General features: G+C 37.4%; 1 protein-coding gene across 1 annotated transcript in view; it reads left to right on the top strand.

The window, feature by feature from the left end:
• The window catches only part of ZFAT (zinc finger and AT-hook domain containing), a 75,279-nt gene that overhangs the window by 35,273 nt on the left and 14,044 nt on the right, over positions 1-25,962 (top strand). Inside the window, exons 7-13 of the mRNA XM_085053630.1 lie at positions 301-533; positions 6,934-7,021; positions 10,795-10,944; positions 12,794-12,967; positions 16,139-16,227; positions 18,653-18,791; positions 24,631-24,749. Coding sequence (XP_084909756.1) covers positions 301-533; positions 6,934-7,021; positions 10,795-10,944; positions 12,794-12,967; positions 16,139-16,227; positions 18,653-18,791; positions 24,631-24,749 — 992 coding nt within the window. The remainder of the gene's footprint in view (positions 1-300; positions 534-6,933; positions 7,022-10,794; positions 10,945-12,793; positions 12,968-16,138; positions 16,228-18,652; positions 18,792-24,630; positions 24,750-25,962) is intronic.

The following is a 25,962-nucleotide window of genomic DNA, read 5'->3' as shown; positions in this document are numbered from 1 at the left end:
GATTCTTTGCATAGGAGAAGAGATGTAAAGGACTTTTTCTTTAGGAAAAAGATCCTTGATATGTATTAAAGTTGCCCTTGTCAGGCTGTTTCAGGACATATAACAGAATCTTCTTAGGCAAAAGTGGTTTTTGTAAATACATTTTCAGGAGCCAAGGTTCTTTAGACAAGTTTTCATTAAAGACAAAAGGGGCAGGATTCAAACTGTGTTTTGCCCTGAAAGAAAATGGGTTTTTTTCTTTTGAATTTTCACCAACAATTGTTTAGGAATTTCTCTCCTCATGTCTCATTTTGTTTTCAGGGAAGTTGTTTTGGTACCAGGTGCACTATGACATGCATGTCCGTACTCACACTCGAGAACATTTATATTACTGCTCCCAGTGCAATTATTCCTCCATCACCAAGAACTGCCTTAAGCGTCATGTCATTCAGAAACACAGTAATATTTTGCTGAAATGTCCCACAGAACAGTGTGACTACTCCACTCCAGATAAATACAAGCTCCAGGCACACCTTAAGGTTCACACAGATCTGGTGAGTAACAAACCAAATGGTGTGTTTGTCTGAATTGAGTATCTTCTTCAGAGTGTTTGGAATGGTGTGGTCATATTTGAAGACATAGCTAAGGGTTCTTACCTGTGTGCTCTCTGCACACTGCTGGGAATGCTTTGACTTAACAGCAACTAGATACTTGGTCCCTCTCAGCTGTTTCCAGAAGAGTATATCTATATCTATATCTTTTTTCTCTCTGGTTTTCCCACTATAGTCAGATCCTTTGGGTTTTGATAAAGTAAAATAAAGTTGGTAATGTTGTTGCTTTCCCTCATGCTGTGAAGCTGAATTCCCTGCCTTCATAAATAGATGACTTTGGAAAATGAAAATATCTTCCTCTGAATTACCACAGACCAAAGATATTTAAGTTGTTGAAAAGGATTTTTTTTTTCATACTATCTCCAACTAGTTGCAGTCGAGCATCTACCATGTTCTGTTATGTTTACAAAGACAAAGAGATCACATTTAAAGGCTCCTGTCTTCTTCAGAAAGCCATCCATCTCAGAGTATCATGTGTTACAACCAGGTTTTGCTAGTCTCTTGGTCAGTATTTTCAGCAGCTTAAGTTAATTTAAAGGTATTTGGAACAGAACAACACTTCACCTCCTATTCCTCTTAAGCAGTTACTTCTGGAGAGCTTTAAAAACCAAACAGAAGAGATGACACAAACATTTTCCCCCTTGTGTCCTACCTTTCTGTAACAATTTTAAATAGAATCTGAATTTGTTTTGAAAGGTGCAGAAAAGTCACGTAATAGACATTCTTTTTGGATATCTTTGAGTTCATGATGCTTATAATGCCCATCTGATAGCAAAAATCTGTTTAAATGGTGCTTAAGAACACTTAAGAAAAAAGAGCCTACAATTAGCTCTCCTATATCCTTCTGTAAGTACCTGTTTTTCAAGTGTGATGAATGTCCAACAGCTGCCACCAGGAGAATCATTTTCATAATACTAAATAGACGAGAGAAAATGCATTTCATAATTAAAACCAGTGTGACAGCAGAATCTTTGAGAAGCATGCTTACTGATGCTTACTGTCAAATATTTATTTAAATTGGTTGAAAAATTCATATATTAGAATTTGCTTAGTAGCTGAATTTGGCAGTTCTCATATTGGCCTTTGTGCCCACTGCTTGGTGTATTTACTTGGCATATCTCACTGAGAAGGAGCACGTCATCAAATATAAATTTATGCACAGTTAAGTGTGGAAATCTACTATAATTTTAGTTTGCAAAATCAATTCTTAAGAAATATTAAAATTAAAACTTCCCTGGAGACAGAAGATATTGAAATCTTAGTTCAGTTCCTTGTAGGGATGCGTATCCTTCATCACCTCCTTGCTGGCTGCATTTCAGCTGGATCCCTGCAGTATTTGGTGAAGAAGATAATTTATGGCTATTGAAAAGCAGCTTTCCCTTCACCCTTGTTACTCACTATAATAGCCACCCATCTTACTCTGTGCATCACCAAAGCCTTGCATTGAGTTTGGGATTGTTTATTCCCTGGCAAATGATGATGGGGAGTGTGTATGTGCTTCCTCTTGCCTTCTGTATTTGCTACACACTGTTACTACAGGAAGATTTTTTCTTTTTAAAGCCTGGGAATTGAGGCTTGGCTTAATTCAAAACCAAAACTTTGTATATATTCTCTGATTTTCAGTACTCATCTTTTGCTCCCAGGGCTTTTATGATGGTCTTTGACATTTATTGGCATTTATTGAGCTCTTCAAAAGTTCAAACTATGACATGACCAATCACTTCAATGTCATGGTACCTAGGAAAGGGCTGGGCAGTTTCCAGTTGCTTTAGAATAATTTACATTTTGAATGAGCTTGTGGTAACATTAGGGACAGGGTGTGGAACTAAGCAATGCTGATGTAGCTGCCAGAGTTTATTTACAACCTCGAGTGAGTTTTGCCATACTCACTATGCTGAGTAGATGAACATCACAGAGGTTTGTCTCTGAAAATATTTTAAGTCTGTGTATATAATTGATAGTGCAACATTAGCACCTCTATAAAACTGTAGTTCAGACCCAGAACCATGACTTGTTATTAGGTGCCTACATCTGCTTTCATGCACATTTGAGGATGTAAATTATTCTTGTCTTTGGAAGGATGCTTAGAAATTCCATTATGCTGTTGACCTTTTGTGTAATAGCATAGCTGTCAGTGGGAAGTGAGATGCTCCAGCTCTGATTGCTTATTTGCCCTTCCTGAGGAGAGTAAATGTTCAGATGGTCACTGCTCTGGCTGTGTTACCTTTGCCTCCAGAGCAATGCTGCTGTGCAGTCGAGAATGCAAGGTACTGCAAAGGGAGGGAATTAACAAAAACATCTCTGAGCTAATGATCGGGCACTCAGTTGGAAAACAGCTTTTGCTCTTAGTCCTCACTCCCATGATGAATGTCAGCATGGCATTTGTTTTTATTAGTGGTTATTTCATTAAAAAAGCTTAGGTACTGTATGCAGTGCTTGTCATTTTGTGAGTTGAGAGTTCTGCTGCTTGCCAGATTTCAGAAAAGTCTGTCCAAGCATTTGCACATTTCTCTGTAGTCTCCTTTACTCGTGTTCAAAGCTGTCTCCTAGGTGCATCACACCCTTTTAGCTGAGCTGCATTTTAATGGGACATCAGTTTAATTCAAGATTCTTTGGGAAAATTCTAATTTGAACATCATAGTAACTGTGGTGAAGATTTCTGGAGGTCTTCACTCCTCAGAAGTGTAAGTTGGGGGCCTAATTCTGATCCCATAAGTGTTAGAAATGAAACTTCTGTTCATCTGAGTAGATGTAGAAGGAGGTTTTGGTCCTCTCTTCCTCTACAAAACCATGCAATCAAATGTTGTGTTAATTGAGTTGTGAGAACATTTCCTGGAAATGCTCTGGAAATGCCAATATTTCGTAGAGGTTTTTAATTTTTCTTTTTGTGACTGTATACTTGTACACCTACTCCTTGAATCATCTTGAAACACATGCCTCAGAGAAATAAAATTCTCTTCAGAGCACTGTAAATGGGTAATGCAATATAGCTGATGCTTTCTTAGCACAATTTTAATTCATTTATATAAAGAGAAATGCATTATTATTATGTAAGTGGCCTCATTTTATAACAAAACAGCATAGACAAGAATATTCGTGATAGCATTAGACTAACTTATTTTCACTAGGTTTGAGAATACTTATGTACCTAATTAAATTCCTGTTTTACAGAATGTAAACAACACTTTCAGTCAAAAACCTACCTTTATTTAGGAATTATTTTAAGTTTCTTATATTTTCTCAAACTGGTTAATAGATGTGTTGAGTAAATATCAGGAAGTGATTGACTTTGAAATTTAAATAGCTGATTGGACTATGCAGCTGGTCTCTAACAAAGCTAGATCCAGCTCTCTGCATGCTTCTGTTTTTGTCCTTAAAAAAAACCCTTCAAAGGCATTTAAAAGGTAGGTATTCCAAAAAGGCATAGGATAAATAACTTTCATTGTTACCAGAGGAAAAATTTCCTGTTGAGAACATGATTAAGGTATTACTTTAACCTCAGCCTTCAAAGTGCTTCAGTCATCAGCCATGGCCAGGGCACCTGAAGAGCTGGAGCTGTGGTGCAGAAGACCTTCTCTGGGGCTCTGTGTTGTGGTCTGGGCGCTCTGAAATACTTCCTTTGCACCAGGGGATTTTTAAAGGCTGTTTTGAGAGTGATGGGATTACACTGAAGGACTCACACAAGCTCTCAGGGCAGTGACAGAAGAACACTTAAACATTCCAAGCTAACAGCATAAGCTCCAGTCCTCTGTGGCACTGGCCTGGATGAACAGCAGGGAAAAGTTTGGCTTCATCTGGGTGCTCTTTGTGAGAAACTGGAGCTTGGCAGACACACTTTGAAGGGACTCAGTGCTCATAGGCACACTGTTTGTTACGCTACAAAAGATAAAGCCTTTGAAGATCACTTCTACAGAACTTGGTGCAGATAACTTTCTAACTGCTTGAAAAAAGCTGTTTGGAGTATTTCATTATTGAAAAGTTTTGTTGCTGTCATCTTATGGAAAGATGTGTTCTCAGTACCCATCCATTCGTGTTCCTCTGTAGCTCTTGGTGCATTACTGATTGTTTTGATTTTTCCTCTAAGACATATGCTTATAGCCTTGCCTTCCTCAGGAATATTGTCAAGTATTGTCAAGAATGTAAAGCTGTTACAGTTAACAGCACTTCAGTTAAAGTAGTGTGTGCGTGTGTGTGCAATGGAGTGCTGGATTTTTTTTTTCCTTATTTAACATTTGTCTCAGTGTTCTGGTCACACTGAGACATACTTAATACAGTGAGTATCAAAGACCAGCAACACCCAATTGTACATTAAAAGTATACTATTTTTTTAATGTATTTATATTTTGAAATCAGACCTGTATCAAGTTTGACGAGCAGACTGAGATCTGTCAACAAATTTCAGCTGCCACCTGAGGAGCCCATAAATGATACTGTGCTAATGTTTTTCTTATGTGTGCCAAATTATGGATGTGATCATGCAACTCCATCTTTGAAGAGGTGCAGACATTGCTATGGAGTTCTGTTATGATCACAGTCTTCATTGGAGTGATGTGTTCAGGTAGCAATCCAAAATCATCAGTAGCAGATTTAGGTTATATCATATGAGAGACCGTAATTCCACAAATTAACAGCTCATTTTCAAAGTTTTGCCAGCTCGGTAGGCTCCTTGAATCTTTTCCAAAACCCAGCTAGTATTCTCTGATGTTACTCTTTTCTTGAGATTCTTAAGGCTGAAAATAGTGACAGCCCCAGTCCCTGGTGCAGGTTTTCTCACAGGAGCAAATGACTGTCAGCTCAGGCAGAATTCTGCTTGTGCTACTCCCATATTAATGGCAGTGAGAGCTCCACATCCTACTGTTGTGGGAGTATTTATTAGTATTCAGCCCAAAAGTTCTAGGGCTGCTTCTGGTTTTAACTTCTAGCTACATCAACATAGGGGTTTGTTTCTCAGAGGTACTTGATACTGACTGCAAATGCTGCATCATGTTTCAAAACCTGTCTGCCATGAAAAGCCATCAATTTTTGCTTTCCTTTCAAGAGAGATATCCATTTACAGCTCTACAACTGTGGCATCTGGACAGTAATGACCTCCTTGTACAATCTGCCTCGCTATTCAAAGGTGCTCTTTGGTCTATGGTCAGAAACTGGTAGAGTCCAGGACCCTCATTCTCCTGTTATCTCCAAATTTCTCATTCATAACTGGGTTCTGTCTCTTTTTGCTCAATAATTTTCCATCCACACTCTTCAAGAAGTATTTCTGTCTTCCTGAAATAAGTAGTGAAGTATCTGTTCTGGAGCTTCAGCTCACCTTTTCAGAGTTCTCTGTAGTTGGGTAGCTGCACCTCTCCAACCAGGTAATGTGTTACCTGGGCAGCTGCCCAGCTGTCAGGGCTAACTAGACTTCCTCCATCTGTGGTTTTGATGATCCACTCATAAATTAATCCACTCAGTGCAGAGGTGACCCTGACACACTCATTTCATTGAGCATCCAGTCTTTTGTGCCAGCAGGTGCTTCTGGAGAGAACAACCTCTCCAACTGATATCATAACTGGCAAGATTTAATTTGAATTGGATAATGTACCAATTAACGGAGAAAAGTCCTACATTTTTACATGGAGTAAGATGCATTTGTAAAAACATGAAAATTACAATTAGGCTAAAATTGCATATAAGAAGAAATTGTATAAGAACTCTCTAGTTGAACTTGATTAATAGTGTTAAAGCTATTTTAACATCAGTGACACTGACAAAATTCACAGTAGTCTCTAAGTCTTTAAATCAAAATAGTAGAATAAGGCTTTATCAGTAATACAGAAAATGCTGAATATTTATAAAGTAGTTAGAAATGTAGACCCTGAATAAGTAATGGCATCTGTCATTGTTAACTCTGCTGCTCAATTTCAGGCCATTTTATAAATCCACAGAGTGGTAGATGTCTTCAGAAGGGTAAGATCTGATCCTTAGGTTTCAGAAGAGTGGACTTGTGAGAAAAAAAAAAAATAACCCTAAATATTACTGCTCACATCAAATACATTTTCTTGTGTTATGTGACTTGATCTTTCAACTCCTGATTTTCTACAGAGCCAGTCAGAAGATAATGCTTGCATTTATTGTGCATATTCTCATCTGCTGTAACTTGGAGCCTTGTGTTCATGAGGATTAATGATGTGCTTCGAGTCTTTTAATATTTCTCCTTCACTTATTTCACTATAAATACCTTCATTTTTTCCTTAAAAACCGAACCTTGAATTATAACTTTGTTGAGAACCATGTATTACTGAATAATGACTATAGTGATTATACCAGTAGACTGATAATGCAATCTCTTTCTTTCTCACTTAAGGATAAAAAGAGTTATTCCTGTCCTGTGTGTGAGAAGTCATTTTCTGAAGATCGACTTATAAAATCTCACATCAAGACAAATCACCCTGGTAAGAAAAAAATAAAGGAAAATGTCTCAGTCTATTGCAATAAATGGATAAGGGCTTAGAATGAGCAGTATAATGTGATTATATTCCTAAGAAAGAGAAAAGTCTATTTCTAATTCAACTGGTTTAGAGTAAGAATTGCCTTGGTTTTGCAGATGTTAGGATTTAGAGTGAAAAATATTACTGTTAGAGCGTGTGTGTTGTGGAGTATGTCAGGTAATTGTGCTAAGAAATCTGTCTTCATCTGGCAAAAGGTGAATTCAAATTAAGCATTGGAAAGTTTGGAATCAGGCATATAAATATCCTATAGCAACCCAGGAGGTGTAAAATTCCCACTGGCTTTACACATGAGCTGACAGGAATGCATTTAGCACTCATTATCTGTCTGTAGGTGACTGATGTGAATGCAGAGCTGGCCCTGTGTGTGCTCAGGTCCCCTGGGCTGGGCTGTAGCCCCAGGGCTAGCAGGAGTCTGCAGCAGGATTCCTGCTGAGAAGTAGTGTGGCCAGTAGTAACCCGGAGCTGGCAAGCCTGGCATGACCCAGCTAACTGCTCCAAATTCTGTTTATACTTTGCATTCTGGTGCCCTGATTTACCAGTGCAAGTACGAGATAACATGAATGTGGTGAGTCAGTGTGCTGTGCCTGAGTAAACAATCTTTTCTCAGATCTTGGGAATTCAATGCCAAAATGCTGGTGTGGGGACTGATTTAAACCTGGCTGATTGGAGCTCAGCAGAGCCACACTGATATGTCCCTAATTTGCCTCTCCTCAGAGGAGGGAGATGTGACACTTTCATTAACTCATCCACAGTGCTACTTATCACCTGACATAATTAGATACAAAGAAAGAAAACACTGGCCATGCTCAGACTGAATTTGGGGAAGAAAAAAAGTCTTATTAAAATGATGTAACTTTTCTGTCTTTCTTGTCAGAAGTACAGCATAATAGGTAAAGCAATAGTTTGTCTTTCTGCTGCCACTAGATAGTGCTAGACCCGTGTTTTAAACAACCTCCTTCACTTTAATTTCATACTTAACTCCCACTTCAGCTCTTTAGTTACTAAACCTCTTTATTTGCAGACCACTCCAGAGCAGTGTGGTTGGAGGGCTTGTCTTACGTCAGAGGACATGTCTGATGCAGGAAATTGAGATGAGAAAAGCTTCTGAGCTATGCTGTAGTCAGGAGGTATAGCACCTGTAAGCATAGAAATTGAATCTCAAGAACTGTGCCCTCAAAGCCTTCGTGCTGCCTCAGCCAGGGAGTGTAGGAGACCTCCCTAAACAAGGGGATCTGTGAACTGGCAGGTTGTTATGTACTGTGCCCTCACATGTTGCCGTTAGCCTGCCCTGGTCCACTGAATGCTAAATTATCAGTGTGTGCTGCATCTGAGGTGCAGAAATACCAGTTAACTCAGGAGGCCTGAAGTACTAAACTCATGAATTTAAATACTTCTGAACAATTCATTTGGTATCTGAATCCCTCTACAAAAAGTATGGTGTAATTTTATTTTATTCAAGTGGGTCTTCTAAACGCTGTGTTATAGAGGTAAGGTTTAAAAAGAAAATCTGCACTGCCTATTATTTTGTGTCTTCATTTTCCATTCATGTATCACAGGGAAATAGAGCTTAAAGGCAAAATAGCAGATTTATTAGATAAATCTCTATGGTGCTAAAGAAATACTACATCTAAGATATGCCTATGCAATAGTTATGCAACAACTCTGTTTTAATATATGGAGGAGAATTAATTCACATCCTTTTTCTTCTGTGAATTTTCTCCTTGTAATAAGGAAGAAATCCTTTATTTGTACACCATACTTAATTACAAGCCAAATAAATATGAGGGGTCTGATAGTATAAGCTATTAAATGACTGCAGTGGCATGAGTGCAGTTGTTTTCAAAAAATGTAAATGAAAATGAATAAAGATGAAAGGAAAAATGGGTACTGTTAACAGGAATTGAATTTTAAAACGACATATCAAAAATTAATTTAAACTGAAACACTTTCATATTTATCATTATCATATTTATCATTAAAATGCTATTTCTAGAACTCCCTCTCTCCTTCCTTTCTTAGTATCATTCTGCATGCCCCCCTCCCTTGTCTCTTCTGTTTCATCAAGTAGATGAAAAGTACTCCTTCCTCTTCTATATTTGCAGAGGAGTTGAATTTTGGTCCCATGAAGGCAGTGAGACAAAAATCTCCGCAGACTTTGGCAGAGCAGTATTTCAAACCAAAGAGATAAGAGAGCTTGGCTTTATTGCCCAATGATTTTTGTACTCAGCAGTGAAGGAGGAGTCCTGGGTTCTGGTCCCAGCTCTCTGAATTATCTACCTTTCATCCACTGTCTGATTTAATATGATATTTCTTAATAGTTCTGAGACAAGAGAGGCAGGAGCTTCCATAGCTCCCCACTGAGCAGACATCCTAGCCTGCAGTCATGAATGAAGGATCTAAGCCATGAAAGGCAGATGAGGGCTCAGACTTGTGGCTGTATTTTTCTCTTTTGGGTACTTCAGAACTTATTTCTGCTCAGTTCATAGGCTTTTATAGTTCCCTTTTGAGGTTGTTTTCCCTGTGCATTATGAGTTCAGGCAGGACTTTTGATTCCATTCTGGGATCGATCATCAGGAGACAAGGTGATTTTGGTAAAAATGTAACTTTCAAATTTATAAGACTTGGGCCATAGTATGTCACTAGCTTTCATGTCTTAAGGTTTAGATTGCATGAGTGTTGTACTTTCATTAAGTCAGGAGATAGCATTTCATTCATCTGATGTGCATTGAGCAATTTGATGTATTTTTAAAAGCATCTGGCAATGTTTTCATTATGCGTCTGGGCCACTTTAAATTAAACTTCATTATTTTGAACTTTTTCACTGTGACAACCAAAACATTATCTCATATGATGGAAATACACAGAATTGAGTGTGTCTAGCTTGAATAGGAAAAGGCCAGGAGAGGAATCTTAATTGCTGTCTTCAGCAATCTAATTAAAAAGAAGACAGAGGCAGATTTTTCTTGGAGTTGTACAGTGAAGAGATGTGAGTTGCAACAAGGAGATTCTGATCAGAATTAGGAAAACAGTTTTGTCTGTAAAGGGGGTTAAACACTGGAATGGGCCAAGAGAGGCTGTAGAATCTGCATCCTTGGATATGTTCAGAACAGGACTGAATATGACCCCAAGCAATTTGATGTAACTTAGAAGCTGAAACTGTAGAGTTGACCCTGCTTGGAGTAGGTGACCTTTCAGGTCCCTTCCAGTCACATTTATTCCATGAGTTTGGTTTTTCCTTTAAAGTGCCTGATTATCAGCATTCTGACCATTATAGCTGTGGCTGAAGTGAATTATATTTGGATCCTTGATATATGTAAATCTGGGGTGAAATCTTGAATAAAGCTTTCAAAATTATTGAAGAAAAAAGTGCCAGATGAACTTGTGGGGAAGGTTCATATTCAGAAAATGATCTTTTATGCCAGTAGCACAACCAAATTTTTTCTTATATCTAATTTTTTGTCTTTTTTTTTTTTTTTTATAAACAGGCAGTGAGGACAGTGAGTTCACAGATCAGGAGAGAAAGGACAGAGCATCCTAGAAGGCCTAAAGGAAGAAAAGGTCCTTGTGCTCTTTGCTCAAGTCAGTTTTGAGTGTCAGTAAGGGAAATAGAGCTTTTAAAAAGGTGGACTGAATGAGGATCTAGTTTTTCAATATTACTTACAGAATGAATTCCCTCATGTTCTTCTGGTTCTTACTACCTTTTGCATTTCTCTCAGAGGTTTCAATGGCTACTATTTCTGAGATTCTTGGCAGAAGAGTTCAGCTGAAAGGACTTATTGGAAAACGAGCTGTGAAATGTCCCCACTGTGACTTTTATTTTATGAAGAATGGATCAGACCTTCAACGTCATATTTGGGCTCATGAAGGTAAAACTCTGGTTTTAAGCTTTTGGGCATAAAATGAGTCTCATATTCCACTGAAGCTCTGCTGAGTTAAAAAAACAGATTCAAGTTTATTGCTGTACCCAAATGAAAAACTTTAAGCTACATTGGAGGTTAATTAATTAGTTTAATGGATTCTGGATCACATAGGGAACTGCATGCTCAGAACATGAATAGATAGCTTAAATGTTTTATAAAATTAATAAGATTCTGATGCAATTTTTTTCCAAGACTCATTCCTAAACATCTATAAAGTATTCTGTGTGGGTAAGGAGGAGTGAATTAAATACATGCTCAGTATTTTAAAGCAAATAATCTTCTGTATCTTCTTATGAGTTTCTGCTGCTCATTTCACATTTGTCCAAAAATCCTTGGTCTGGAAATCTGTTAGTAAACCAATTGAAATCCAGTTGCTTTGATGTTTATGTATAAAATCTGTGAGTATTTTAATTAAATCACGCAGAGAGTATGGCAGCTATCTGCCACAAACACAGGCAGTGATCAAAATCCCATAAGATATGCTCATCCTATTTATGACTTTTTTAGGGGAGAAATTCAGTAGTATGGCAGCGCATGGGTTAAAAATGCCTTGAATTTAAAAAATTTAGGCAGTAAAATCTTGTGTGTACCCAGTCTGTGTATTTTTAGAATAGGTTGAATACCACTTACATGGTTTTTAGTCATGTTAATAATCTATGGAACAGATTGGCCTATGCTTTTGGGTTCTTTAGCCATCCCTCTGCATAAAGGGGATTATGGATTTGGTGCTCTCAAACTGGTATCTTGGCTCCGAAGTGTTCCCATATAGGTAGTTAAGCATATTTGCTTGAATGCTTTAACTGTGAGCTTTCCTGCCTGTGTACCACACCAGGGCTCATCTCCAGTGGCCTTCACTCCACTAAGGAGTTTAGGTAAGGCAGAATGTAGGTTAGAGCAATTCCTTGTGTATTCCATGGGCAGAGTTCTTTTATTCTGACAAGAAAGCTGGGAACCCATGTCATCTCACTAGCAGGAGAAAGAGGTGAGCAGAAATTTATTCCCAAATCAAAGTGTGCAATCAGCTCTGCTTAAAGCAGGCTGTAAGTCCTCATGCTTGTAAATCTAGTTTTAAGGTCACAAGTACCAATCTAAAATATGCAGACCCTCATGAAACTGTTGAACTGCTCTGCCAGTTCAGATTTATTCAGCTTTTCTTTTAAGTAGTTTCTTTGTTCTTACAGACCTTCTGTTGCATGATACACTGGGTATCTCTCTACGTGCTTTGGACAGTTTGAGGGAAGTGAAGTTTTAAGTTGTTGAACCTGCCTGAGCCATTAGCAAATCTGACACTAATTAACAATAAAACCCAGCTTTGCACATTAAACTTGTGCTTTCATGTTAACTACCTAGTGAAGCAGCCCTCCTTACCACAGGTTGCTTCATTGTTGGTTGTAGTGAGCAGAGAATGGTAGTTATGTGAAAACTTTTAGAGACAAATAGGTACACCATCTAGGCATCGCTGTAGGCAGTCTGGATTTGACTTCTAAATGAAGGATAGGCATAGCAAGGCCCAAATATCAGTATTTGCCTGGCTAAATTCAGTACCTGGCTTCAGTAGGGCAATGTTCAATTCTAAGAGAGTTCCTCCTTTCTCTTAGCAAGTCAAGTTGCTTTCACAAGCTTGGCATCATTTAAACAGAAGCTAGAGATGAAATTTGTGAGTCGTAAAGATCCAAAATTTGAAGTGCTGCTCTTTGTCCATGGTGCTCATGTGGTCTGAAATTTCTTTCAAGCAAATGTCCACCATGGAAAGGCACAACCTGGTAGTTTCATGTTATGTTTTTTTCATTTTTAGGTGTCAAACCCTTCAAATGCTCCCTCTGTGAGTATGCCACTCGCAGCAAGAGCAACTTGAAAGCCCACATGAATCGTCACAGCACAGAGAAAACACACCTGTGTGACATGTGTGGGAAAAAGTTCAAATCAAAAGGCACTTTGAAGAGCCATAAACTCCTTCATACTGCTGATGGTAAGAGCATGTTTATTAAATCTATTTTAGGACAATAAATACTGGCTGTGCTATAGGTCTTCTTAACAAATGTTTTTCAGTTGAACACGTAAGTGTGATTCACAGATTTTGTTTATTCCCAGGAGACACCATTTGGTAAGTAATTCAAAGCTTGGTAAAATTGATTTTCTTGGAAGACAGTTGTCTCTGAAATACTAGATTTTTCTAAAATTTTCATGTTCTTACAGAAAATCGTGGATCTCAATAGAAATTTGAGAATACCAGTAGTTCTGTGGTTAAGTCCCTTACTGCTTTATTCTCTGAGAATATTGTTAGGATCCCGATGCCAAATCCAGCAGCCCAATAGACACAAGGCCATGTCCTGGTGTCTGATCAGCCAGTGACAAACCTGGGCACTTACTCTCTACAATCTCACATGCAGGACATCATTTGCTTTGCAGTTTTAACATTTCTGGGATGATAACTGAAAAAAGCAAGATGCCCATCCAGAAAAGTATCTTATTTTATATCAAAATTTAGAGCACAATACTTTATTATTCTGTGATTATCAATTTGAAGTAAATTATTTAGCAGGATAAGTTGGACAAACTTTCATGATGACTTAGTAGATTGGTCTTTGTCACTCATGCAACCATGTGAAACCTCATTCTTCTTTTTATTGACAATTCTTTAGCATTCTTTTTTTTTAATTGCATCTTCACAGAAAGCACACTGTGCTCTTGCATTTTTAAAATATATTTGAAGTTTCTGTGTCAGAGATAATTATTAATGCTTGTGTATGTGTGTTCAAGTGAAAGAGATGATCCCTTCTACATCAATATGATATATGTTACGGGAAGATCATAGTTACTGTTTTATTACCAAAGTTATTGCAGAATTACTATGAGTTAGTAAATCACTTGTTATTCAGAAAGTACTTTCCAGTATTTTAAAATAACTGAGTCAATAACAAGTAGGTGTGGCACATACATCTAAACTTCATATGCAAGAATCAAGATTTTACTTACCAAATGCAATCCTTAGCTGTTGCCTGGCTGGGAGAAGGAGGCAGATTGTTATATTTGAATGAAAAGGAAATTTCAAGCACAATCAGTCTGTAAAGAAAAACAAAAAGGTCTCTTTCTATGGTCCTGTAAATAAAATCACTACATGGGGGTTTCATTTCAAAACCTTTCTGTTTTGTTTTCACCATCTGGCATGATCAAATAGTGTAATTCAGCAATGAAAGTTGAATTTGTTTCCACTTGTGAGTTTGTTATATTTCTTGAACAAAATCTATGTATGTGTAATAAATTATTGCAATTTATCTGAGTCTGCTTTGAAATTTGACATTGTTAAGAATAGCACTATGGTTGAGCCAGGATCTAGCCATGTCTGGATTGGGCTTAAAAGTGTGAAAACAGCTTTAAACGTTTAAATCCATGGAGGAGCTATGTTCTCTTATAAAATTCTGCTAGGTCAGGATGAAATGTTGGCTCTAGAGGCATTGTTATTACTAGGAGCCTTCTTTATCTGGCTTCACACTCATCATCTTCTGGAATAACTGCAGTGACTTCTAGTGGAAAGTGTCCCAGCCCATCACAAGGGGTTTGGAACAAAGGATCTTTAAGGTCCTTTGCAACCTAAACCATTCCATGACTCTCTGTTCCTTTTTGATGAACCTCCATTTTTGACTGGTACAAATAAATGCAAGACTCTTTTACCTTGCTTTTCACACTTTCAGAACTGTTCCAGGAAATTCCCCTTACCTTTGGAGGATGAGTTGTGCCATTGGCTCCAGTCGAAACAGGATCTCGCTGTCTGTGGAGTCTTAAATAATTTTCCTCACTAAGTCCACCCCAATAAACTTCTCATGCATTTCAATCACTTGTTAAAAAAAAAAAAAAAGAAAAAAAGAGGACATTTGTCACCAGGAATGTGGTATGTGGTTTCTCAGGGGACTTTCAGCCTCCTGAGTGACATTTTCTCTGCGCCCAGTGTCCCTTCCTGTAATGACAGCACTACAAAAGTTCTTACCAGCACACATCTAGTGTTCTTCAGTTATTTCACAAATAAGTGAATTTGAAAGCTGTTTCACTGTTCATGAGTCTTGTCTTCCTGACTTATGAATCCAAGCAATTTTTGTTCAAATATCAGAGCCCTGCAAGGTCAATTTAAGCAGTGGAATATAAAGTAGTTTTCTGTCTGTTTTATTCTTCTCCAGAAGACAGACTTCTCAAGAGTGACATGATAGAAAGCAATTCTGTAGTCCATGGTCAGTACTGTTTGTGATTAGAAATAAACCAGAAAGCCTGGTTTTTATTATTTTATTTAGATCCCAGAAGGTTCTTCCTAGCCATGTTTAATAGAAACTTTCACAGTTAATTTAAAATGCTTGTAACTTTTTTCATCAGGATCCAGAATCTAAAGAAACCCCATCTCTTTGTGATAATATGGAATATTTTCTATTTTACTTCCATTTTACCTTTTGGTTCTTTTGCTTTCCGAGTAGTTTTTAGCATATCCTTATTCCACATCAGTCAAATACGATTTGCCAGCCATGCACATTGAATTCAGGAATTAAGTCTCTATGTATTTAATATACCTTGTAATTTGGATGGAGGTAGCAGGACTGATAGAATCTTACAGGCAAAATAAGGAGAAAGGGAGTATGAAACCCAGAGAATAAAAGGAAGAAAATTGCGTTCATTTAAATCATAAGGGGAAAAATAGATTAGTGAGAGAGACTGCTTTGAAGGGAAAATGTGTTTGAATCACAGCAATTCAGTGCTTGGGACAGAAATGAGTAAAACCATGTGAACATGATCAAACATCAGTGTTCTAAGGATTTCTAAGTGTGCTTTACAAATAGCAAAGTAGCTGTCCTGCAGTTGTAAATAATGGTTTTCCTTCTTCCATTTGGGGTGCACTATAACAATTCTTCTTTCCCAAGTGACTGTCCCAGGAGAATCTAGAGTATTTAATGCTTATAATTTAAAGATTACACTCAAGCCTTTTTCCCTCCCTTACTCTGCTTTTAGCTCTATTTAACCAAAATTTTGCAGAGCAAGCACCAGACTTCTTATATTGTTCATTCTTACCATTTGGGAATTTACCTTTATAGGAAATAGAATGGGTAGTTTTCTGAACTTAAATAGAAAAGAAATATTCCATTTCCTATTCCCATTTCAGGAAAGCAGTTTAAATGCACAGTGTGTGACTATACAGCTGCCCAAAAACCACAGCTCCTACGTCATATGGAACAACATGTCTCTTTCAAGGTAAGAAAAAATATAAATCATGCTTATTTAAATCATGCTTAAAGATATTAAGAAATACACAGAACTTTAGACAACAATATTTAAACTGGTACATTTTCCTTTTTGGTGACAATTAACAGTATATTAACATTTTAATATTTCAGAAATTTTGACTTAATGTTCAGACTTTCAAGATTGGTCATGAACAAAATAACCCTATCTGTAATAAGTATCTTTACTTGACAAAATTACCTGTATGTTGCAATATGAAACAAATTTATTTGGTTTGATTGTCAGTCCTTGAGAGAGTGAATCTAATATGTACCTTAAAATGCGCTAGGGAGCTATGAAAGCAAATCCCATACATCACTGTTCATTGCCCACCTTAATTTTCCCTAAAGTTTGCCAGTCTGTTGTACTATAGATGAGTTCATATACTTGATGAAAATTGAAGAGAATTAATTTTAAAACACTGCATTTATCTGAAACATGCATTGGAAAGAGTTTTGAAAATTGTTAATGTTTCTATGAAGTATTCAGATTAGAGATACAGTTTATTTTAATAAATGGTAGTATGGTTTTATTTCTAAATTTCACATTGGTTCTCAGCGTGATAGGTCTTAATGTATTGTGAAATGTTATATTCAGTAAATAGGAATTATACAAGTTTCTTTCCCAGAAAAGACAGTATTTTGTATTTATGAAAATGTTCATCTTAATGTGAGGCTTTATCTTGACAATGAGCATATTTCCTATTGAAAACATCATACTATTTTCATAAGCAACATCTTTCATTATCTAACAGATCATTTTACTTCTATAAAGAGTACACTGCAGGCATTTTTAAAATGTACCATAAAGCAGAGAGGAAAGCAGTTTTTTCAATGATGGTTTTAGTTTTGGAAGACAAGATATTTAAGAGAATGAAACAAGTCATCTAAAGAGATGTACATTTTGAACAAATAATTTTTCTTTCATAAGCATGTGGTTTTGCTTCAGACCTACATTTTTAAAGGATTTTTTGTAAATGAAAATACATAATTTTCCTCTTTGATGGCTGAAGTGTTGGATATCCTCACAGTGTAGTTCTTGAAATGTAGCTGGTTCTGACCTCAGGATCTGTCTGTACATAAGTGTGGCAGCTCAAGACATTGTCAAGAGAACTGAACACTGGATTAAGTCAACAAGGAGGATTTGTTTAAAGGAATTCGAAAGCTGTTTGCCTCCTTCTAGGACAGTTGTTTGCATGCTTATCAGACTCAGAGAAATGTCACTGCTTACGTGACCTAATGATCCTTTAATCCATCCTATTTCCCAGCTCCATGAATTTGCACTCCTGCTACCCATCGCAGGTAACATAGATAACTTGCACAAGAGAGTGGTACAAGAACACAGCAGTCTGTCTGGATTATTTTACTTTAAAAATAACAGTTTCAGCAATAGAAAAAGAGAGTACCCATCTCTGAGAAACTGAGTGTTACAGTACCCTCTGATGTGTGAGGTTAAGGGAGTCTGAACATCACTTTTCTTCCTTATTTTTGCTGTTTGAAGCCTGAAGGAAGATCATGAGCTTAGAAGGGTGTTCTAATCAAAGTACCCTGACTGCAGACATTTCTCTGCCTTAAATTCAGCTCTAGATGAACATTTCTGTACCAACCATTTTCTGCTGAGCAGCTTTGGGTGAGGCTGCTGTGCATGAAACATTTTGCATCCCCTTGTGAGGTACTTGACTTTTCCCTGAGGACTTTGGTCAATGTCTGCATACTTTTCCAGAATGTAATAGTTGTGTCAACCTTCCTATAACTGTGATATATCTCAGTCTGAAAGTTACTCTCAAAGGTTAACTTTTGGCTCAAATGTTTGTTTTCCTAATTTTTTTTTTCTTTAGGATTTTTTCTTCCTGTCAGTTGAAGACAGACATGTGTTCTTAAAAAATTAATTAATTTAGATGCCAAAATTAGCTCACCAAATGGTCAGAGGGAATGCAAATGCCAGGGAAAGGTGAAAGGAAAGGAAAAAGGTACAGAAAGGGAAATCTTAAATTAGATTGGCTGTACAATTATGTTGTACCTTCAGTTATTTTAGTTGTCTTGTTCCCCTTTTTCAGACCAAAGCTCACAGCAGCTGAGTCATTTCATAATAGAAAATCTCCAACTGGTCAGACCTGTTACCATCAGTTATGAAAACACACAATTTACTGAATTACAAAAACTGGTTAATAATCTTATAATATTGAGAATACTTGTTGTCTTGCACATAATAAAAAGTACCAAATTTAGAAAATGTCAAGTTACAACTTCCATTTATGTTGAATTTTGGAGGGTGTCCTTGAAAGAAGCCTGAGGCAGAAATGAACATTATTTCTTGGGATCAAAGCATTGCAGCTTAGATCTGTATCCTGAAAAGGTGAGGAAACACAGTCCAACATTTTCCTTTTTGCTCCTAGCCCTTCCGCTGTGCACACTGCCACTATTCCTGCAATATATCTGGTTCCCTGAAGAGGCATTACAACAGGAAACATCCTAATGAAGAATATGTGAATGTAGGGTCTGGGGAGCCTGCAGCTGAAGCCCTTATCCAACAAGGTACATCTCCACCATATAAGATTTGGTATTTTGGGGGTTTTTTTGCTGAAGCAAACTTGGTGCGAAGATAAACTTTCGTGCAATATGTGTTCCTCAGTTTATTGGGTGTTATATGATAAATACTTATTTTTTTTTAGTAATTCTGAAATGGCGACCTTTTACCCTTCATTCAGTGTTCTCTGTTCTTGGTTTTTAAGGGTGTGTGAACCAAAGTTTTGTTTGACCTTGCCTGTGCTGTTGGTTGTTGCATACATTTATCATTTATACTTGTTTGTCTCTTTTTGTAAGTAAAGTATCACTGTCTGTTGAAATGAATGATAAATTTCTACCATTCTTCTGATAAATTTCTGTGACAATTCTTCAAGGTTGAACTCAAGGTAAGGTTGAGCAAACATAAGGAAAGAGACTGAAGAGTAAATGGCAGCAAATTATTCCCCCCCTAGAAAAATCTAAGGTAAAAAGAGAGTACAGTTAAAACAGGTTATGAATTGTTATGCTCAGAATCTTGTTTGTGGGCAAAGGAAGCAAGCCTTGTCTGTGTAAGTAAGCCAAGAATTTATTAGTAGTATAACAGAAATCTTAACAGTCTGATTTGAGACTTGTCTGACTCCCATAAGTAGTTTTGCTGTTACATACTGGGGAGATGAACCAAAGCAAAACAACTGATTATGCAGTCAGGTGCATTTTTTGGTGTAAAGCTCCTTCAGTTCTAGTGCCTGGTGTGAGGAATATTGAGCAAGAAGAGGAGAAAGCCAGATTAAATATTAAATTGTAATGCAAATATTTTAATTCGTGGTAAAATTAAGTTTCCTTCTTTGCTACTCATAATTTTAGAAAATGTTTTCCCTGTTTTTTAATAGAAACTCCCAACAGTTTCATAATATCTTTGGGAATCTTCAGTTTCTGATTTTGTTGAAGAGGAATACAGACCAAAATAATGCTGTTGAATTGGATAATGAATTAAATGTACATCTTCCAAGGTTACATTGTTTCCAAATGCTATTTTGAAATTATTCATCTAACACATATGATTTATCTATTGAAGGCATTAATCTATGCTAAGATACTGAAATCATGACCCAGAGAAAGATAACTCAATCTGAGACCCTCCCTTTAAACTTGCTCTATAAGGGGAAAATGTGTAAGTGCAGTAGGTAATCTGAGCCTGTGTTATTTTTATATAACATTTGTTTCCTTGTGTCAAAACGAACCAAATAATTTAAAAAGTAACTATCTGTGCATTTCAGGTATGTATATGAAGTATAATTTTACAATTATTTCCACAGACAGTGCAAGTCAGTGGGGAACCTGCAGTTGTTTTACTTGGTCAGTGCTCAGAGCCTCTATTTTGTAGTTACCCAGATGAAGGAAGAACTGTGCACTATGGGGAGCTTTGTTTAACTTTCCAAATATCTGAGCACTGCAAGGAGTTATTTGTCTGTAGCTACTCTTAGGAATAGATATCAGAGAATGAATTCTCTTAGTATAAATTAAGGATCATACTTGCAATGTTTTGAACAAATAAAATTAATCATATGCTGATTAGGCTTTCCTTCCCCTCTGGGAGCCAGATAAATGCACTTCTGAAAATAATTCTTTTCCGCTGAAGCAAAATTATTGTTAAGTTGTTGAGATGCAAGAGTAGCCTTAAAATGGAGACATTAAAGGGAGATGAGAGAGAAGGGCCTTTGACTTTTTCTGTGGTGGTTACCCTTTTTCCACCACATTGGAACACTGGACAGTGATTAACAGGATGAAATTGAACAAGTTCAGGTGTCAGATTCTGCCCCTAGGATGGAGTAATGCCTAGCACAGGTATAAATGGGGAGAGGAGTGGCTGGAGATCAGCCCTGCAGACAGGGATCAGCTCACCAGGAGCCAGCAGTGAGCCCTGGCAGCCCAGAGGGCAAATCCTATCCTGGGGTGCATTAAACACAAGTAAAAACAAGGATTATCCTGCTGTGCTCAGCCTTGGAGCCCTGAGTGCAGGGCTGGGACCCACCAGGTGAGGATGTGAAGGTTCATAACTATCCAGAGGGAAATAAAGCTGGTAACAGGGCTGGAAGTCCTGTCCTGTGAGGAGCACCTGAGAGCTTTGGACTTCTCTGGTTTGGAGAAGAGGAGGGGTGACCTCATTGCTCCCTAAAAGCTTCCTGAGGAGGCGGAGGGGGAGGTATTGAGCTCTTCTCCCTGGATCCAGTGACAGGACACATTGGAATGGTTCAGAACCTTTCCTGGAAGGTTTAGGCTGGGCATTGGGAAGCATTCATCAACAGAGAAGTTGATCTAACACTGGAACAGGCTTCCCACAGAGGTGATCAATGCCCCAAGGCCATCAGTGTTTAACAGGCATTTGGGCAATGCCCTTAACAACAGCTTTAACTTCTGCTCATCCCTCAAGTGGTCAGGCAGTTGGACTAGATGGTCCTTGCAGGTCTCTTCCAGCTGAAAGAGCTTATTCTGTTCTTTCCATCTCTGACTTTGCATCCTTTCTCTTTCCTTCCCTACACGGCATTTATATTTCCTGTGTTTCCAGTAGTGCTGTGCCTGTTTTCTACATTCACCTGTGGCAAAGTCAGGCATTTTAGAGCACTAATGGGGCATCAAATCCATGTAGGAGCTATGAAGTCAGTATCTCTTCTCAGGGCTCTGCAGTGAGGAAAGCCATATTAATAGGTGTAATTTTCCCACATGCAGCTTCCTTTGCCAACTCAATTTCCTGCTCCGTGATGCATCAGATAGATTTTTGCACCTGGGCTCCAAATAAGACCAGAGATTTCTTATCATGCTAGAGGAACATCAGTTTTTCTCAGTGTTTTGATATCTCACTGGGCAAAAAATTGTTCCTTGTGGGAGACATTTGCATTTGGAGGTGATAAACATGAATCCTGTTGAAGTTAATAAAAGTTTTCCTGATTTGGAAATCAGCAGATCTTCTTCTGTATTTGGTTCACACAGCACTAACAATGCACATTATGCAGTATGACAAGTAAGTAATATTTGTCATTTATGATACCTGGGTGTCATACAAGGCATTAGGTGCTGTGAAGAAATTCTTCACTGTGAGGTGCTGGAATGAGTTACCCAGAGAAATTGTGGCTGCTTCATCCCTGGGTGCATTCAAGGCCAGGTTGGATGTGGCCCTGAGCAACCTGTTCTAGTGGAAGGTGTCCCTACCAGCTGGCAGGGGGGTTGGAACAAGATGGTCTTTAAGGTCCCTTCCAACCCAAACCTTTTGATAATTCTGTGTGTTTCTGAGTTGCTTGGGCCAGAAGTTGCACCTTGCTGTCTGACTAGCTTCTATTTAGTTTCAATTTACTGTATTCATAGATCTGAAAAGCAATTTTGGAAAACTATTCATGTATTCATATAAGGGAAGAAGACCTTTCAGACATGATATTAAATAAATCCTTTGAAATGAAAGGACTATAGATGAAAAGGAAAAGGAGAGAGTACCAGCAAGCAAAAAAGGTTTGGAAAGAAATTGAGAGGGGAAAGCAACGAAGATTAATATCTAATAAAAGCTGTCTATATCTATTTGTATTGTATTCTGCTTGTTCTGAGTTACCTACTGAGCCCAGAGTGGATTTCCTCACACTTGCTCATCTCTATTCTCAGTTGGTTTTTGACTGCATTGCAGGCACTGCAAATAATCTTAATTGGAAATATTTATAAGAATGTAGACTGCTGGACTGTACTCAAGATTCCTAGAATGAGTTTATAAATAAATGAATGATTAATAGAAGAGGGACTGTGTTCATTTGAGCAACTGCATTGCCAAGGATAGACAGCAGTATTTAATTTTTTGGCTTGTGTTAGAAATTGGAATCGCCCGGGATTAGAGAAATGCTTGGGATTTTGCCGCATGTGTGTGGGTTTCTTTGTTTAAGTAGAAGTCTATGGTCTGACATTTATTTTAGTATTATAAAGTAATAAAGGAAAAGAAATAGCTTTAGAATTTGATATCTTCTGCAAAGGGGGCAAGAGTATTATGCATTACCCGTTAGTTTTTCTGCAAAGCCCTGCCTTACGCGCTCATTTGATAGCTTATTTTTTAATTTTATTTGCTTTTTGATGGGCAAGTCACAAAAAATTTTTCCTAATTTTTTTTTCTCCTCACTAATACTCCTTCCCATCCATAAACATTTTGTTTATGTGCCTGAGAGACAAATTTTCATTTGTATTTGTGCAGTGACTTGTGCAGGACATAGGTGAGGATCCAGTTGTGGTCTCAGTGTTATACAGCTGTCATCACGTGCTTTCTTTGGACAAAAATAATAGTTGTCTTATGGAGACTTTAGGCCAATAAATAACCTGGAGAGCACATCCCTCCACATGTCAGTGGAGGAAAGTTGTGGAGCTACATAAGAGCTGCTTGAAGTATTTTTGTTACAAACATCAGTTTTGTTATTGAAAGTAGTAGAGGAGTGTAATTCCTTGAGTTTCTGTGTTACCCATTATTTTAAAGAATTATCTAGAAATTAATTTTTCTGAGCTTTCATATCAAGTCACTGATACGGAGTTATATGTTACCAGTTTAATTCTGTGCTTCTGTTGTTATTTAATTAAAGTCATAATGACAGAAGTACAGATTTAATTTACCTGGTGTGTTCTTATAATAGTTTCAAAGTGATGCAGAAAAGTGTTCACTGTTTTACAGCAATGGGTTTTTCCTAATACTACAGATGGGTGTGAAATTAATGTGTAATTTCATTTTCTGTAACTGATAATATCATTGTTCTAATTTGAACATTTTGACTTTCCCTTTATAGTGAAACTATTTGTTTTGTTTAGAGATGGAATATTGAGCATCTGCTCTAGCAAGAAGTTTGGTAAAGACTTAGCGAAGAGTGGGGTTAGTATAGTAACAAAAGGTGTCAGTGAAATACCCAAGAGACTGGGTGTAGTTACATTCTGTTTTATCAAAATAAAAAGCTTATTTCTTTTCACCTGGTAGGATACTATCTGATAGGTTTCCATTATGTAAAATGGGATTTTTTTCTAATCACCTTGTTCATAAAAGACTATGCAACCAGGTCTTGGCTCATTACCAGCTTCTGTGAGTCTGTTTGAAGCATTTAAACATGAGTAAGAATCATCATTTGCCACGATAATGTGGAGTCAGCCATGTGGCAGCACAGTTCCTGCAGTGGCATGAGACACTTCCCCAGCCATTAGACTTGTTCATTAGAGAGAGTTCTGGTCATCTAATCTACAATTTATCACATGCAGGTTATTCTTGTTCTCTTTTGTCAATAGAGGGGGAAAAAAGAGAAATACTTCTTTGCATAATTACAAGCAGCTGAGATCTGACATTTGACCAAATAACTTCCATAAGAAAAAGAAGTAAAAGCTGTTTAATTTAGTGTAGAAAATTGGATTCTCCTGATTTCGTCATGCTCAGTTCTTTACCTGTAATTCTGCACACTCACACAGGAAACACTGTGCTAACTTCATGTTATGCATAATTTTGTAGACTGAAAACTTTACAGTTTACATGTCAACATAAAACTGTCAAAACCAAGATATTTGGGTGAAGAGGATATTATGTTGTTAACTCTTTACTTTGCTTATGTACAAAAGAAACCTCAAGATTTGTTTGAACTTTGTGTGAAAACTAGAACAGCTGTCTTAGAGAAGATATAGTTAAAAAATTATTAAAGTATGCCACTGATGTGTATGTTAAATATAAACATATTTCATGTTGGACAAACTGCTAAAGGAAAACATTTTATATTTACATGGCTTAATTGAGATGTGGTCAAATTAAACAGGCCATTACTGCCTTGAAAAAGGATTTATATGAAAATAACTCAAGTTTATTTTTGTTTCCTTGTAGGTGGCATTAAGTGTCCTGTTTGTAGCTTTGTGTATGGTACAAAATGGGAGTTCAACAGACATCTTAAAAACAAGCATGGAATGAAGTTAGTGGAAAATGATGGAGAGACCAAATGGGAGGTAAAGCAAAGTTACCATGACTTTGACCCTAAGATTTTTTAAAATTCTGGGGAGAAAAGTAAGGATAAAAATAAGAAGTATACAAAAACGGGGTTCTGACTTTATATAAAATCGAAGGTCATGGGATCTTAACTTCATTTGAATGCATATGTTGCTATGTCTGTTAAATTTTAATATATGGTAGGGTTAACAACCTTGTAAATGCTTATTTTTGCTTTTTAGGCTTCTGGTCTTCTATTTGCACAAGAAAGCGTGAAAGCTTTAGCAAAAAAAAAAAGAAATTGAAAAAATTACTGCATTTTGTAATATGCTGAATATTCACTGGTGTTAACTGTAAGATGAGCAAAGCTGCAAACTTTTATTGAATTAATGAAAAAAGCTGATGTCTTGGTCCAGAGAGGGCTAGCATCTAGAAAACTGAATTTGTTAATTGATCAGCTTAAAAAATGGTAATGTTATGAAGAGAAAGTCTTCTATGATACTTTCTCTGTTTTCAGCTTCAATCCTGCAGATGCAGAATCTTTGGGAAAACCACAGATTAGACACTTTCATTACAAAATTGTGGTTGGCCAGCTGAGTGTCTTCCACTGCCCAGGCAGGGTAATTTAGAAGTCCAGTGAGAGGAAAAAGCCAGGACTCAAATGCAGTTGGCTGACCCCACAGTTTGAAACCTCTTTGCTAAATTTCAGCCAGGCCCCCATCACAAATCCGGTGTCTGATTTGGAAGAGGTGACCTGCAGGTCTTGTCTAACAGTTATTGAGTATCCACACACAGAAGGATGAGTCCTTGAAAAATACTGGAGTAGCTTCTATTTGGACAGCTGTTCAAAGAAGACAGGACAAGCACTTTAAACTGTAGCCCTTCAAAGTCTTGTCTCCACGTTCCAACTGATTGTGTGCTTTCCCAGTAGATGCCCGAAGCTGAAAAAATAAGAGAACATCCTGGATGCAGGAATGTTTCTGTTGCTGAACTGGCTGTAAAGAAAGAGTCCCATCAGAGCAGGAATACATATATTGAAAGCTTGTCTTTAGCCTTTCCATAAGCTATGGTTTTATTTTTCTGAAATAAAATACCATTTTCAAACTTCTGAGGTGTTTTAGCTGGTCAGCATTATAAATTCATTTTGCTCAAAGGGTCTTTGCTAAACCCTGGTGCAGTAAAAGTCTGTTGTTAGTTCTAAAATAACTGTGCAACAAAAATACGGTAAGGATA

This window comes from Lichenostomus cassidix, chromosome 2, assembly GCF_008360975.1.
Source record: "Lichenostomus cassidix isolate B80296 chromosome 2, HeHo_3.0, whole genome shotgun sequence".
NCBI lineage: Eukaryota > Metazoa > Chordata > Aves > Passeriformes > Meliphagidae > Lichenostomus > Lichenostomus cassidix.
Note: the sequence above shows the minus strand (reverse complement) of the source record. Positions and strands in the feature narration are given on the sequence as shown.